General features: G+C 35.7%; 1 protein-coding gene across 1 annotated transcript; it reads left to right on the top strand.

Moving 5' to 3' along the window:
- Window positions 1-8,709: 8,709 nt before the first annotated feature.
- Window positions 8,710-15,923, top strand: LOC128011782 (transcription factor GATA-5). The gene is made up of 7 exons (XM_052594502.1): window positions 8,710-9,009; window positions 9,549-10,217; window positions 12,046-12,215; window positions 13,458-13,586; window positions 13,999-14,083; window positions 14,448-14,575; window positions 15,087-15,923. Exons 2-7 carry the CDS (start codon window positions 9,701-9,703, stop codon window positions 15,204-15,206), a joined length of 1,149 nt encoding a protein of 382 aa, XP_052450462.1. The 5' UTR covers window positions 8,710-9,009; window positions 9,549-9,700; the 3' UTR covers window positions 15,207-15,923.
- Window positions 15,924-16,402: the final 479 nt, after the last annotated feature.

Below are 16,402 nucleotides of genomic sequence, written 5' to 3'. Positions count from 1 at the left end.
AGAAATGATTACTTTTATACTTTTTTTATTTTATTTTGAGCAACTGTGAGCATAGATCTTATGAGAGACTTATTTAAAAAACATTACAAATCTTACCAACCCCAAACTTTTAGCACTAGAGTTTTCTGTGAATCGGCCAAACCCAGATGTGTTTGGAAATTCTTATGCCAGTTTTCTCTATGAAGATTTACACACCTGTCAGTAACTTCACACACATTAGTGTCCCTCTTTGTTTCTCTCTGTGTGTGTGTGTGTGTGTGTGTGGTTGGGTTAAATGGTGTGTATAAGTTGTTTTTTATGGGGCCTCAGGGGGAGATATTTCACACCCTATTTAACTGTTCATTACAGCTGGTCACTACGCAGGGAAAATGTTCTGTCTTTGGACAATTATGCAGTGAAATGATAACGGCAGAAAGCGTTAAACTACAGCACATAAAGCAGAACAAAGACGGTTCCTGAAGCTAATAATTACTGGACAAATGAGTTTAACCATTTACACTGCTCAACTTCATACATTTTTGCCCTATTACGACTTACAAGACTTTAATTGGTGTAGTGAATCGTAACTTTGTGTGAAGCTCTGTGTGCCGACGTCATGATCCAGAGCTGTTCCTGGTGAGCTCACTGTTAAAAGCCCTCTTACCTCACTGCTAGAGACTCCATCTTTCGTTCTGTGTGCTAGAGTCTGTTTTCCTTCTTGTCATTCAGTTGCATGAGATAACTCAAGTTATCTGTATGTTCAGAGAACGGAAACCTCAGAGGGTTCTCACAGCATTCAAGCAACATTTCACACTTTCTCAGTTGCAGAGCGTCTCTTATCTAGTATGCTGTTTTGACACTTTTTGTGGGGGGTTTTTTATAACTTATTTTGGTGGGGATATTTTTTTGTTAGATAAGCAGATTTTATATGATTATTAGAGATACACGTTTTATCAATACCATATTGGTTATAGGCTAATATATTTATAATTATGATATGGATTGGAGGTGTTATATGATATTGAATATTGCTTCCTTTAATCTCTAAACATTTATTATATAAATGTATTATTGTAAATATCAATGACTAATTTTATCATTATTTAAAATAAATTATTATACATGTATTGATACTCTATGTAATCTTTTTAGCTATCTTTTTGACTTTATTTAATATTTTGATATTATATTTTATAATGTTTAGATGCCCAAATTGACTGATTTTATGAAGTAAGTAGTTTTTTATTTATCATTTATTTAGACAAAATAAAATGTAATTTTAATGTCATATAATTGTATAACTAAAATAATTTGCACTGATCAGTGATATTATAGTTAACAAACTATTTTAGTAAAATATAATAAATTATAAAATCATGACGTGTTTATCTTGTAATTTTAAAAACATGAACTGAAATAAAATAAAACAGTTTTTGCTCAGGCAGTATTCCTCATTTTAATTGAATATATATATATATATATATATATATATATATATATATATATATATATATATATATATATATATATATATATATATATATATATATATATATATATATATATATTCACTGAGATATAGTATCTTAATGAAATTTCAGTTTATTTCAGAATTATCTGAAAAATTTCTGTTTATTTCAAACTAATTCTGTCTTTTACATGCACAGTCACAAAACATTTAGACATTCATTGTTCAGATGAAGTATGTGGTGCATTAATTTATATTAACCTCTTATATTTGCTTTCATTTAGTGCATTATGTGCAATATGTAACATACAAAACTTTGTTTACATTCCTTAAGTTGCCCACAGTCATAGACGACAATTTTGTCTGCTACAGTGAATGGTTGATGAATTATGGTTGGATGCATGGAGTATCATGAGAGTTTAGTCGTATTGTAGAGAGGTTGCGTACTTCATATCCATTCATAATCATATCTAATCGCCATACATCCGCTATACACAGGCTTATCTCCTTCAAGGGATTTTGGCTGATTGCATTTAGAAAATGAAGAAAGAACTGAATAAGAGTCTGGCTTTTGAGCAGACTAGGACTATGTTAAATTTGTATGACTGAATAAATGTCATGTTTGACTCGTTTACCTTACGCACACACACACACACACACACAAAGCAGGGTCAGAGACTGCAAATGTGTACAGCAAATGCTCAATACTGCAAATACAGCATATGTTCTCAATGACACAGTTAAAAAAGAGATTCTTTGGCTGGGATATGGCCATCTGTTCATGTGACCTGTGCCCCAGTGACTGCTGTGCCACCTCTCTGACTCACGTCACGAGTGCCATACCTGTCTGAAACCCTGCGCTGACCTCGATCCTGCCCCACATTCACAACCCTTCTTCCTCCTCACACCCAGATCAGCTTCAGTCTGTGTGCTATTCAGTTACACATTTCTAGTTGTTTAGAAAGGGAGAGGGACTTCCTCTGTACAGACTACTCATAGTACTGCATTACTGAGCCACTGAATGAAGCTGCCTTGATGTTGTGCCAATACACTAACACATAAACTACCCATTAACACATTAGTACCCTTGATCTTAATTGAGAGGTATTTAGTAGAGAACATATTAGTGTTGTATTGATTTGATCAAGTAGTTTCCTGATTTTTAGTGGAGTTACTTAGCGGGCTTGGAAAGATTGCAGACCTTTTCTCTTGTCTTACGCTTTGTTGCAGTTGCATTTATATTACATATTGGTGGTTGTTGACAAAAAGAAGGGTATTTGACTTAACAAAGCCAGTTTCTCTGTTGATAAAGCACACATAATTGTATATTATTTGTGAGAAATTTGAGCCATGTAGTTGTCAGACCACCTCCATGCATGTCATATTTTGCAGTATAACATGGGATCTAAAAGTCCACATTAAAATGTAATTTATTTAAAATAAAAAATCCCTAAAGTGAATTTGCAGACAAAAAAAGAGAAGATAAAAGTGATTAAACGTTGATTATAAATACATCAAAATAGTAATATTATGAAATATTGTTACTATATTATATGAAATATTATTAATTTAAAATAACCATTTTCTAATATTATATATTTTAACTTTTTTTTCTGTGATGGCAAATCAGATTTTTTCAGCAGCCATTGCTCCAGTCTTTAGTGCCACATGCTCCTTCAGAAATAATTTGATAATTTGATGCTCAAATAATAATAATTATTCCAATATTATTATCAATGATAATTATTATTATCAGGTCTGATTTTGCTTATTATTATTATTATTATTATTAGAAATCTTTTTTTTTTTCAGGACTATTAAATTTTTCATTATAAATGTCTTTACTGTAACTTTGGAATTAATTTCAAGGGACTTGCTGAATAAAAGTATTAATTAATTTAATTAATTCATTAATTCATTTATTCATTCATTCAATCAATCATTCATAAATGAATAATTAAATAAATCGGAACCTTTTTTTTAATTGTAGTGCAGCAATAATGGTTCCAATTTCAAATGTTCAAATCAAATTGATTAAAAATGTACATAAATACTATTATTTTTAAATTACATTTGTGTATTTTTTAATTAATTTGATTATAATTATAAATATTATTAAATAATAATTATTTTATTATCATTATTATATATTTTATTATTAAAAGAATAGCACTGATTCAGAATCAACTCTTCAATCCACATGTTTCTGACAGAACATACACATCTTAGTGTGCATACGTGTCACGTAAAGTTCATGTTGTGTATTTGTTTGTGTATGTGTTCGATTATGTCTATTGGTACAGATGATGTAAAGCTCAGAAGTGTATGTTGGATGTTTTTCCCCGTATATAGCAGAGATGATTTCGATTTGTGTGTGTGCACACTGGTAGTCCGTGGCCCTGAGGAGGCCAGCTGAATCTCATGCTGTGCTCCAGCACTGCAGTGATACGGAGGGAGGGTGTGAACTGAGACGCACAGATAGAGGCCTGGCAGACAGGCAGACAGGAGCCAGTCTCTCTGCTCTCACAGATTAGCCTGACTCCAGCTCCGCATTCCCCAGCTCGCATGCACTGGACCAAACAACACACACACACACACACACACACACAGGCTGTGATATTACACATACTTCAGCTACATACAGCCATTGCTTTAATAATCAAAAAACAATCGGCTCCCGATCAGAACATGATGGAGAAGAACAATACTGTATGAAGAAGCATCAAACTGAAATCAGAATAATCTTATAATCTCTAATACAAGTCATCGTGACATTACTCCAAAACCTCATAATCTCTGTACTAAAACTACATTATCACACACACAGAGTCATAACAGCCACACACTGCATCATAAACTTTGATTAGTGGCTGCAGTGTCTTTCGTTATGAGCTGAACTATCCACAAAAACCACAACAGACTGACCACAGTTTTATTCTGATCAAGGACAAGATTTCATTTAATCTTTGTATTCTTTGATAAAATAAATAAATAAATAAATAAATAAAATGAATTACAGAAAGAAAAAAATCATGCACGTCACGCAAGTTTGATTAAACAAATGCCACGACAAAAATAATAGATATATAAGATAGGCCTGAAATAACATCCAGAATATTCTTGTTTAATATAAAGCTTTACTTTTTCAGTATTTAAAACATTTGTTTTAAATTCATATATTATTTCTTTTTTTGGTAAATAATAAATATATGACAATTAGTAAACTACACATAACTATGAAGTGGGGAAAAAAAGGTAAAACAAAATGTGGTTTACAGAAACAACAAAAGCAAAAAAATGTAATTCCTGTCATGGAAATTTGATTATACCTAACACAAATAGTAAGAAAACAAAAGGTAGCCTAAAAAAAATAATATAGGACTGAAATAATATAGGCTACAGAATAATATGATGCTTTTGTTTTTCAATATTTAAAAAAATATATATTTAAAGCATGCATTGATTTAATGTATCCATGTATTATAATAAATATATATAAAAAATAAGAAACCTATACATAAATAGGGAGTGGATAAATATTTATAAATATTGAATTACAGAAACAGTCAAAAAAGGGACATAATAAGAAAAGGATTTGTATAATTGTGTGAAAACCAACTATATATGTAGTTGAAATAAGCTATAGCCTGATTATTAAAACAATGCAGGAAATGGATGGAAATTGCAGTCAGACACAGATGGAGAAATAAATTCCTCTGCAAACACACAATGTAAGGTACCAGTGGAGGTGAAATTAGTCGAGAAGTACCATATATAGACAGTAAATACCTCTTAGCATTCTTGAGTTATCAGCCTGCTTCCAAACCTGAAGACTCAAATTCCGTTTACATTGAAGGAATGCGCTCTTAACAAACGACTGCATCAAAGTATCACTGTAAAAACAGCCTTACATCTTTAAATAAAATCAAGGGAGGGCCTTCGATCATACACTTTTTCAACCTGTTTGAATTTAGTTAGGTTAGGTGAGGGAAATGAAGTTGAAATGAAGATGTCATGATGGTGTGAAAAATGAAAAGAGAAAGAGAAATCGTTAAACGTTTCTAACTATTATATCCTAAATATATCCTATCCTTATATCCCTTTAGTAAAAGTAGAATCTTTATTCTTTTTGGACACTTTGACGTAGGCTAACGCCGATATAATAGGAAGTTTGACGCTGTTTATCGAGAACGACCGTCATTATTAGACGTGTGGCTCCTTTAATAACAAGGTAAGATGAGCACGTGAGCAGTATTCGGGGAGAGTGGTCTCAGTCTCAGACTCAGTCGTTAAGACGCATTGAGCATTATTAATCTCCTGGTGACCCCTTCATGATTCGGAATAGGTTCATCCTAAGTGTTTCAGCGGCTACTAAACGCTGGGGGTTAAGGCTGGGTTTAATGCCTGTCTCTCAGGAGGGGACGGCTGATACCGCGCGCTTATGAATGAGGTGCCTCGTGAGGCCCTCTCCGCGCGAGCCTCATTAGCTGTCCATCAAACTTCCAGTCAGTCTCTGGTTATGTAAATAGTGCTTACGAAAATTATCATGTTGACTATAGTTGTCTACAGAGTAATACTGTTGATTCAACAGTAAATGTTAATAAAAACTGTAACAATATTTAGGTTTTTTGTTGTTGTTGTTGGAAGATAAACATTGGAATTGTACCCAGACTTTCCCCCCTCTACAATGAGTTTAGATTGTTTCCCTCAAATTGTGATCAGTTTTGTCCGTTAATTTCGTATTTTGTTTATCATTCTTAGTTCTAAATACTGCCCTCATTCTCCTGACCCAAACAAACAAACAAACAAAAAAGGTTCAATAAATCAATAAATACTAGACTAAATACTAAACAAACAAACAAACGACGTCAGGGGATTTAAAATTTATTTAATTGTAGGATTTTTACAACATGATTTAAGAATCTTGTAGCAAACATGTCATTGTTTTCAATTCGATAAAAAAAAAAAAAAGATTTATTTGTATACTTATTTATGGGCTACCAGCAACAATTCTGAAAGGCTGATCATCTTGGAATCTCATTCTTGGACGTGTAGGAATGTTTTAATATGGACAAAAGCTGAAGAAGTTTCAAGCAATCAGAAAGGTGTCGTGAAATGTATGAAACGCTAAATCAGTTAGGCTAATAATCATTACTCAATTAATAGAAGTAGTCTGTGATGGATTCATGACGCGAGTTTCCCTGTGTCTGACGTCATTCAGTATCATCTCTGCCAATACTTTATCTTAGAAAACTATTCAATCGAATTATTACTTACAAACAGTGTTGTATACTCAGACACTTGTTTATTTTGTTTAGCAAATGTTAGCATATATACGTCATTTAAATAGGCTAATAATAATACTAAGCTGGGTTATGTGTTTAAACGAGTTCCAGAATATAAAATATAGCGTAATTTGTTTAATTTATTGTAAGATTCGTAGTTCGTTATGTTTAACCACAACCTGTTAATTGCAATTAACCAGTTATGATTGCGTTTTTCTCACATCTTTACATTTATTTAGAAAATATTTGCATATAAAATATATCAAGCCGTTCTGTAACAAGGCAAGTTCATCTTTAAAAGCATAACCATTTCACATAGAAAACAGAGGTTTCACTCCGCATTTCTCTCTCTCTCTCTCTCTCTCTCTCTCTCTCTCTCTCTCTGTGTGTGTGTGCGTGCGTTTCCCCCAGCAATAACACACAAACAAACACACACAACTAAAACACTTGGCATTGCGCGTGACCGTTCATGCAGAACAGAATTTACAGTTCTTTTCTGCGTCATAAATTTCTTGCTTTGGTTGTCTGTCAAGACGAGATTGTCTTTCAAAACCTGTTTAGGATAACTTCAATGCCAGGTGATAAACTGGTAATAATATAATAATAATAATAATAATGTAACGTAAGATAACAGTTAATAAAACGGTGTATTCTGGTAGGCTCCCACACATTAATAATCATATACTTTCAATATACTTTTATTTCAAGTTTGGGTTAATGTACCAAACCTGTGACCACATCATTTATAGGCCTATCTATTGACAAAACCAAACGGCTTCAATTGAAAATCCTCTGTGGTGATTTACTCTCAGGTAAAGACGGATCTGATCAAATGAAACGCCTGAGAGGTGAAGGGGGATTTGTTTAACCCGTGTAGGTTCTCCAGTGATCAAACAGTCGCTGGCTCCCTCACTGCAGACAGGGTGTGTGCTCAATTGTCCTCTCCACGCGTTTGTGGCGCGAGCAATGAGTTCACAGGTCGCAACATCACTTATTAATCTCATTATCAGCGGACTGTCGAGGAGACTGATTGGCGACCACCTTTCTGAAATTTAAGAGAAATTTAAAACATTTGGTTAAGCCTACTTGAATAGGCCTATCTGAGAAGTGAAATCCCTATTTGATATTGTTGAGCCAATTTATTTGCACAGAAGAGCTTTTCGTTAATCAACCCTTGTATAAATAAATCTAAAATGTGCGTTTGGAATTTTGTATCATCCCTTATTATTGCTTTGGCTAATCGATGCACTTTTATTTGAAATTTTATTACTGAGTGTTATCTTTACATTAGCACGTGTTATAAATTTATTTATTTACATACATATTTAAAACTCTATTTTTATCCGAAAAGGGGGGAGGGGTGATAACTCTAACAATACCGCTAAGATAACAATATTTCCAACTGAGTATAATGAGTGTGATTATTGTTGTCTCGTCATAAGCTGTCGCTCGTATCTCTTATCTCTCTACAGCTTTTATAGAGAACACATCCAGATTTATCGGGTCATAAAATTGAGCTTTACGTTCTCTCACAGACAGCTATGGTTATTTTACTGCAACATTTTTATTTTACAAGAAAGTACAAACAAAATCCATAGCGTGCACAGTAGCGCGAGAAAAACGCGTATTACTCCACTGCTTTGGTATTGTTTGAAACGTATTTAGACTCATTTAAATTATTTAAAATAAAGTAGTAAAATTATAACAAGTAACATTAAAACAATAGTTTAAAGAACTGTGGAATAATGTGTGATTTTTCTGCTGATCATAGTTGCTTTGGTGCTTCAATCAAACCAATTTTCCTACAGCTTTAGATGTATTTTAAAAGTTAACTTTCATCGACTTAAAAACACAATCGTTTAAAATACAGTGGACTCAGCAAATATAGATCGTACAGGTAGGAGCACACCCCTCCTCCGCAACACAACATCTAGTTTATCCCTCGTTCTTCTCCTCCTCCGTGGGTCCTACCTTTGGAGCGCGTCACGTGGTTCTGCTCTTACAAATAACTCGCAGTAAAGTAGAGAGCAAATCAGAGAACAGTTATATTAGGCATTATCTGCAGCAGCAGCTATCTCCAGATACAGACAAGGCACAGAGACACGTCCAAACGCGGAGAGGACAGCTACAAGTTTTCTGTGTGTCGCCGACTCGTTGAAGTTTGGATTCTGGGCTAAAATCAAGAAGAAAGAAGAGAGTGGGAACTTCCACGGCGATATTAAATCAAGTCACTTGGAAAAGAGGGTTCCTGACTTTATCACTGACTCTCCTTATCTGGTGAGATAATACAGCGAGAGCTCTTGGATGAAATTATATAAACCCCTTCCTTACAGCTATCAACGTTTTTATGTAATCTGCGTTTTCAATGATAAAAATATAGATGTTAGAGAGATTACAGTGCGGATTGATTCGATCCCCACAGATGATTAAATGGTCTGGTATAGAGTTTTCCCAGGATATCTGAGACTGCTGCTGATAATTATTTATATCCCTATGTAAAGATATGGACAGTAGGCTAATTAATTACATTTTAGTATATTAAATACAAATCTAAAGATACAGATAACCGAAAAATCATGACAATTATAACGATTTGTCCATCTTGACAATGTATTTTGTTTTTCCTACAGTTTATGATTCTTTATAAAATTCGACTTTCAAAGCATTGTTGCGAACGTTGGAATAGCATGCTGTTAGTCCATAACAATGTATCTATGTGTTTCACTGAAGTCATTTTTATTCTCCTTCTTTTCTAAACCTTAGGCCATCTAATTCTGCGAAAATAATTCGATTTGTTGTTTTTGTTTTTTTATTAGGAGCGATTTTCTCTTCCTGAGGCCGCTGCTCACGGAACCGTTGCATTGGAGATTTTTTAGGGGGGACTTTACCGAGACTTTCACTGCAATTTGTGCTAATTTTAAGATTTCACAACTTTAAAGGATAGCTTAGTCATTGGATAGTCTACATTATGTATTCGATGGCTTTATCTTCCAACCCGTCCCCCTACGCACACGATTCCGGGAACTACATCCATCCGTCCGCCAGCTCACCTGTGTATGTGCCCACCACCCGTGTCCCTGCCATGCTCCAGACCCTGCCCTACCTACAGACGTGTGAGTCCACGCATCAAGCCCACGGGCTCGGCAGTCACCACGGCTGGCCACAGACTGGCACGGAGAATTCCTCTTTCAACCCGGGCAGCCCTCATCCTCCTCCCGGTTTCTCTTATTCGCACAGCCCGCCTGTAAGCAGCAGCACCGGCAGGGACGCCGCGTACCAGAATCCGCTGGTGTTGGGTAACAGCGGCCGGGCGGATCAATATGGAAGTGCGCTGGTGCGCTCCGTCGGTGGCTCGTACTCCAGTCCCTATGCGGCCTACATGAGCCCAGAGATGGCAACCTCATGGACGCCAGGGCCCTTCGATGGCGGCATGATCGGTCTTCAGGGACGCCAGGGAACGCTACCAGGAAGGAGGTCCAGCTTAGGTAAAATTATTCGTCACAATAGTTATTGTTTCTCTCTGGTGTATATACAATAACAAAACAGTGCATCACTTTAACGCGCTTCTAAAATAATTTCGTTTAGGATTCTGTTCTATCCTTTTGCACAAATGTCCTATTTAAAGTTAGTTATTACATTTAGGTCGCTATTTGGCAATAGTTTAAAATCCATCTTTCTAGTCAGCAGGCAAAAAAAATGGCTGGAATGGAGGGGGTTTCGTTTAATGCTGTGATCTCACAATTTATAGCAGTGGTTTTCAGGGTTATTTATTGCTGTCTTGGTGTTTATGTTAGACTATCGTTGTTAGAAGGCACTCGAATACCAGCTTGGTTAGGGTGCATAGGCACATTACAAAACCTTATCAAAACAAAACTTGATCTTATTCCACTATAATACACATATTTCAATGGGCAATGCAATCATTTAAATGTTAATTTAATTCCCCGCTTTTGTCTGTCCACTTGTGGATTGATGAAAGGGTCCCGTGCACACCTCATAATTGTGAGAACTATCCAAGCTACTGTCACCTTGATCAAACTTTTCTAAACAGACCATTACGGGCAGATACACATTTTCTTTGATAGTCCATAAAACAGCACATTTCTCTCTACAGCCGAGGGCGAATTTATTCGGGCTTACACAAGGCTCATGCGTTTGATATTGAGCAGTTGCGTATTCTGTTGTTTTGCTACGACAAATGTTTATTAAACTTGAGTAAAGCTGCATTTTAGAGTACAGCAGTCCATCAGGAAAAACTCAACAATATTAGATAGCCCAGACATTTTCAACTGCTAAATGACAACACATAGCCTAGTTTTAGAAAGATTATTAATACGCACATCTTATTTGAAATAAATTGTTGGAGAGCGTCACGTGTCATTATCTTGATTGATCGGTGACCCCTGGATCTTTAACACTGATAAGAGCCCCATTGACATTCCTCTCGCCTGAGGCCCTCGTGCCTCGTCAGCCGCCCTAATAGACACTCCAGTGACCCTGGATTTTCTCTTATTAATCCATTCTTCATTCCGTCTAGAGTTTTGTCACATTCCATACCGCTGATGCTCAGAAAACACCAGGCCTCCCCTATAGGTGAATCAATCCAAAGTGTGGAGTTTTTACAGGGCTTCAAAATATGAAAAACAACTTGTATAACACATTAGGCTTTTTCTAGAGTTTAGTTATTTAATTTAATTTATTTGAGCAAATGTGAACATATTGGATATATGAAAATAATAATTATAGGCCTATCTGAGCATTCTCCCTATTTGAATTAGACTATATTTTGTTTTATATGCGCAAACTTTTTAGAACACTCCCTTTATATAAACAAATCATATATACTACAAATACATAAAATGTTAGAGTGAGCCCTATTACTTTTGAAAGGTATAGCTACGCCTAAATTTGAACATATTTTAAAATGTTTAAATTTAGTCGGAAATTGCGGAACACGTAAATAAATGTTTGTGGGACAGAACATAGGAAGTCACCGATTTAAAGTGGGAACGGCGCATATTTAAAGACACGCAGCGTCTAAATGATTTCTGATCAATATACATCGTTCATTATTTTGTCCATTTAAGTTGATTGATATTTGGCCTTTTAGAAAAATAAAACAGGAAGAAACAGCAAAAATGACAAGTTGGGCTACATCTTGAAAACATCCCATCACTGATAGATCCCTTTAACAATTATTTCGTCTCGAGTTGTATTTAATGATTTTAACGAACACTGTCCTCTTATAAATCACTCTGAACCTAGAACAAAACCTTGGCAAATGAATTAAAAACGAACTGTATGTCCTTTCAGACATGCTGGAAGAGCTGCCGGGTGAAGGGCGTGAGTGTGTGAACTGCGGCTCCATCTCGACGCCGCTGTGGAGGAGAGACGGGACCGGACATTACCTGTGCAACGCGTGCGGCCTCTACCACAAGATGAACGGCATCAATCGACCCCTCATCAAACCACAGAAACGCCTGGTGAATAGCCATTTGTTAATTATCGTCAATAACTTCTTTCTTTCTTTTTCTTTTTTTTTTTTTTTTTTTTTTTTTTTGTTTGTTTGTTTAGGTTTTACACGAACTTTTCCAATGCAACATTGTAAAAAGTCAGCAGGTGCCGAGTGTAAATTTAAACATTTATTTCTACCTGCTGACCCTTTAAAATGACTTGCTTTGGTTTGACGTGATATAAACATTTATTCAATTAAATAATGATTTATACAGTCATATTAAATAATATAATTCAAGCATCTGATTTCGATGTTAAAACGTGAAGCAACATTTTCTTCTAAATTTCCAGACAAATAATTTTTAATTTAAAGTAGGCCTATTCCTCATTGGCAAAAACTTTAAATTATTATTATTTTTTAAAGACAAATAAAGAGTTCAGTCTTAGAAGGAAAAGTGTAAAATATCCTTATTTTTTTCCCTTTTTTTTTTTTTTTTTTTTTTTTGGAAATACCTAGCTGAAACTTTTATGAAATTATTTTTGCTTATTTATGTTCATGTTAAGAGGGCAGTGGGTTGATCTCAGGGTCAGTATACTGGGGAAGGCCATTGAAAGAGAGAAATTCAGCAAAGCCTTCACTGCTGTCCTGTTTCCCAGGATTCTCTCTCTCTCTCTCTCTTTCTCTCATTCTCTCTCTCTCTCTCTCATGCACACATACACATTCTCTTTATAACTCTCTCACACACAATTCTCTCACTTGTCTCTACCTCTCTGTTTTCATTTTTGCATTCATGACCTTGTCCTTGGGTCGGACTGTTTTTAGCCCAAGCAGCGCAAAACTCAAAACAACGCCAAACTTTATGCTGAATTTCAGCTGAGAAGCTTCATTCTTTCTCTAGGAGAATATTAATGATGTGTAGCTACCTTTAAAATCCCCCTTTGAATTGATAAAATGATGCTTGGAGTGAATATTGCAGGCCTGGTCACAGAGTCTCCATCCATTTTCTCTATTATTTAAGACCATAGTTGCTTGCATTGAAAATAAATGCTGTATAATACATTTACATATCTAAGCCAGTGCAAAATGTGTTTTTTTTTTTTTTAACACATTTGTGATTCAAGGTTTTTTCATTGATCTCCCCTTTTGTTTGAGGGGTATTTTTTTATTTCTTTCATCCCCTGTCTCAGTTCCTCTCTTCAGCTCTGTAAAATTATATCAAAGTCTGCCATATTTATCACTTCCCTTAAATTCTGTATGTTTGTCTCCGCAGCAAAGCACGTCACGACGAGCAGGTCTGTGTTGCACTAACTGTCACACCAGTACGACCACGCTGTGGAGGAGAAACGCAGAGGGAGAGCCCGTCTGCAACGCCTGTGGACTGTACATGAAGCTCCACGGGGTGAGTGTGTGATTCAGTCGGCATTACTGTGCCACACAAGACTGATATTTCTTACTAGAGCTCGATTTGGGAGGGTGCATGCTGTGTGTATGAGCACGTCAGCCCGGGTATGTGTGTGCAAACCTGAAGTCCACGTGATACTGAGGTCATAGGTGTGTTTTATCGGAAGAGAATGAGACTGAAGAAAGGAAGGGGAGTTGATCAGTAAACTAGTGTTTTATAAACTCACCGCTGCCAAACTGACTCTCACAAGAAAAAGGGAAATATAATCTAGTTACCACTGCAACAACAAGACCCATATTCTCACCCAGTTCAACCGCCATTATAACTAAACCCCCAACTCTTGAGTGATTGCATAATGAATAATCGGTCATAGTTAAATTATAATGCTTCTACTGTCCTCTTGTTTTAGATACCAAGGCCATTAGCAATGAAGAAAGAAAGCATTCAGACGAGAAAACGCAAACCAAAGATGCCCAAAACCAAAGCATCCTCAGGTAAGAGTTGAGAAAAGCATTTTAAAAGCGATGTTTTTTTTTTTAAAAAGGCTCATTTTTTAGACGAAAGCAGACATGAGTGATTTGGATGGAAGTGTGGGAGTGAGTGAGTCAGAGAATGTGTGGAGAGAAATATGGGGTGAGCGAGAGAGTAAAGGGAGGGAAAGGGGAGTGAAAGAGAGAGAGAGAGTGCACTTTTCTCTGCATTTAGTCGACATGAGGTGTGTGTGTGTTTTACCAGGACAAACGGCAGCCAATGTTTGACACCATTAATTGTCATTTGCTATAACCTATAAAATAACCTGTCCAGTGTGCTGTTCCTTTATTGTGGCTGTCAGTCACATTTTGTTCTGTTTGTCTTCAGGGTCAACAGTGTCTGGCGCTGCGTCTCCCACTTCATTGCCTGCATCAGAGAACGCCTCTACAATCAAGAGCGAACCCAATATCGCAGCTTCGCCGTACGCAGGCCAAACAGTTGTCTCAGTCGCACAAGTATGTACTCATGTGATTGACTGAACTGTATTCTTTCTTTGTAAATGTCACCGTCGCTGAAAGGCAAATATCAAAGATGGGATAGATAAATGATTGATTCCGGAGTTCATATTCGCTCTAAAAATAAAGTTTATTGGCATCAGAGGTTTCATGAAGAACCTTTTATCCTTCATTGAACCTTTCCATTGGACAAAAGGTTCTTTGGATGATGAAATCTTGAAACCTTTTGAAACCTTGTTTGTTTAAAGTTGGAACTCTTGTTCCAAACCTGTGATGACTTTCTATCTTCAAATGGGACACAGATTTTGAACAATTTTCCAGCTGTTTTCTCCAAGTCCAATACAACATCATTCACTTTTAAATTCGCTAACACTTTGCATTGGAACGACATGGAAATTCTGTCATGATTTACTCAACTTAAATTTTGGGCGAACTGTCGCTTTAAAAATAGCCCATCTACTGTTAAGCTCAGTTTGGGCATCTAACAATATCTCTCTTTGTTCTTTATAAGGCATCGACACAGCTGGACAGTACCAGTTCAGGACATGTGGACATCAAATATGAAGACTACACATACACCCCGATGTCCATCGCCCCACAGAATTCCTGGTGTGCGCTGTCCCAAGCGTGATTTGAGACTTACTACCTTTTCTAAACCTCTCCAGTGCATTCTGGAAAAAAAGAGACTTTTAACAAGATCTACCTAATAGAAACTTTACACAAATGTAGAGAGACGGGCTTAGGAATGCAAGAGATTGACTGTAATTTGTGCTGCTTTGCCTTGTTGATTTATCGTGGCATATCTGTCAGTGATGTCACGGCCAACTCCACCAAAATACAGCAGGCGACAAGCAGCGACTCGGCAACAGTTCTCAAGTTCCTTAAGCAATGATCGGGAGGACAAAAAACATGCTTTTTATGGCTTCTGAACGTTTCATGGCTTAGATGTTAATGATTAACTTTTAAGATACATTATTTATGTTGAGATAAGAATGGTGGAGGCACACAAGTCTCTCCCATAATTCCTCTTATCCTTCAGGGAATGCATCTTTATGGTCGTTATGACTTTAGATCGCATACTTTCCCTGGATGAGGCTTTTACAAGTTTCATTGTTGTCTTTGCTGATTCCAGAAACTTTTAATTAATGCTGTATTCCTCCGATGATCCAAAGTGCAATGGCTCCCACTTTTCAGCAAATTTTGAAAAGGGGCACATTTATATGAATTGTTCGAAATTTTGTGTTTCGTTTTGTCTGAATATGTTAACCTAAATTTATTTGCTGTATTTTGTTGATATATATTGGAATTATATCATTGTTTTATTGCATATAAAATTGCCAAACATCTGCTTTGCGTCCGCACTAAATATCATTATTCTCCTTTCATTTTTTTCTACACTATAAAATGTTGTGTGTATATATATATATATATATATATATATATATATATATATATATATATATACACACACACATTACAATTTTTTTTGAGTTTCATACAGTGTTTAATGGAAAAAAGTTCAGAACTATGTAGATTTTTAAAAGGCTGTTGATGGTCAAACAGGCCACAGTGTGTTTTAGAAGATTATCATATTTTGACATTAATATCACCCTGTTTATTACTATAATGAAGAATGTGGGGTTATTTTCATGGATTTATAAGTTTTTTTGTTTTGTTTTGTTTTTTGCAGTTTCCACAAACCTCTGTGGATTTAAACGAATATATTAATGTACTCTCATGGCAATACATAGGCTCTCATGGATAATACATTTTTTGCCAAATTGGCAAAATTATATGAATACATTTGTATCTCATTCATAATATATA

The sequence above is a fragment of the Carassius gibelio genome, chromosome B23 (genome assembly GCF_023724105.1).
Source record: "Carassius gibelio isolate Cgi1373 ecotype wild population from Czech Republic chromosome B23, carGib1.2-hapl.c, whole genome shotgun sequence".
NCBI classification, from domain to species: Eukaryota; Metazoa; Chordata; class Actinopteri; order Cypriniformes; family Cyprinidae; genus Carassius; species Carassius gibelio.
Note: the sequence above shows the minus strand (reverse complement) of the source record. Positions and strands in the feature narration are given on the sequence as shown.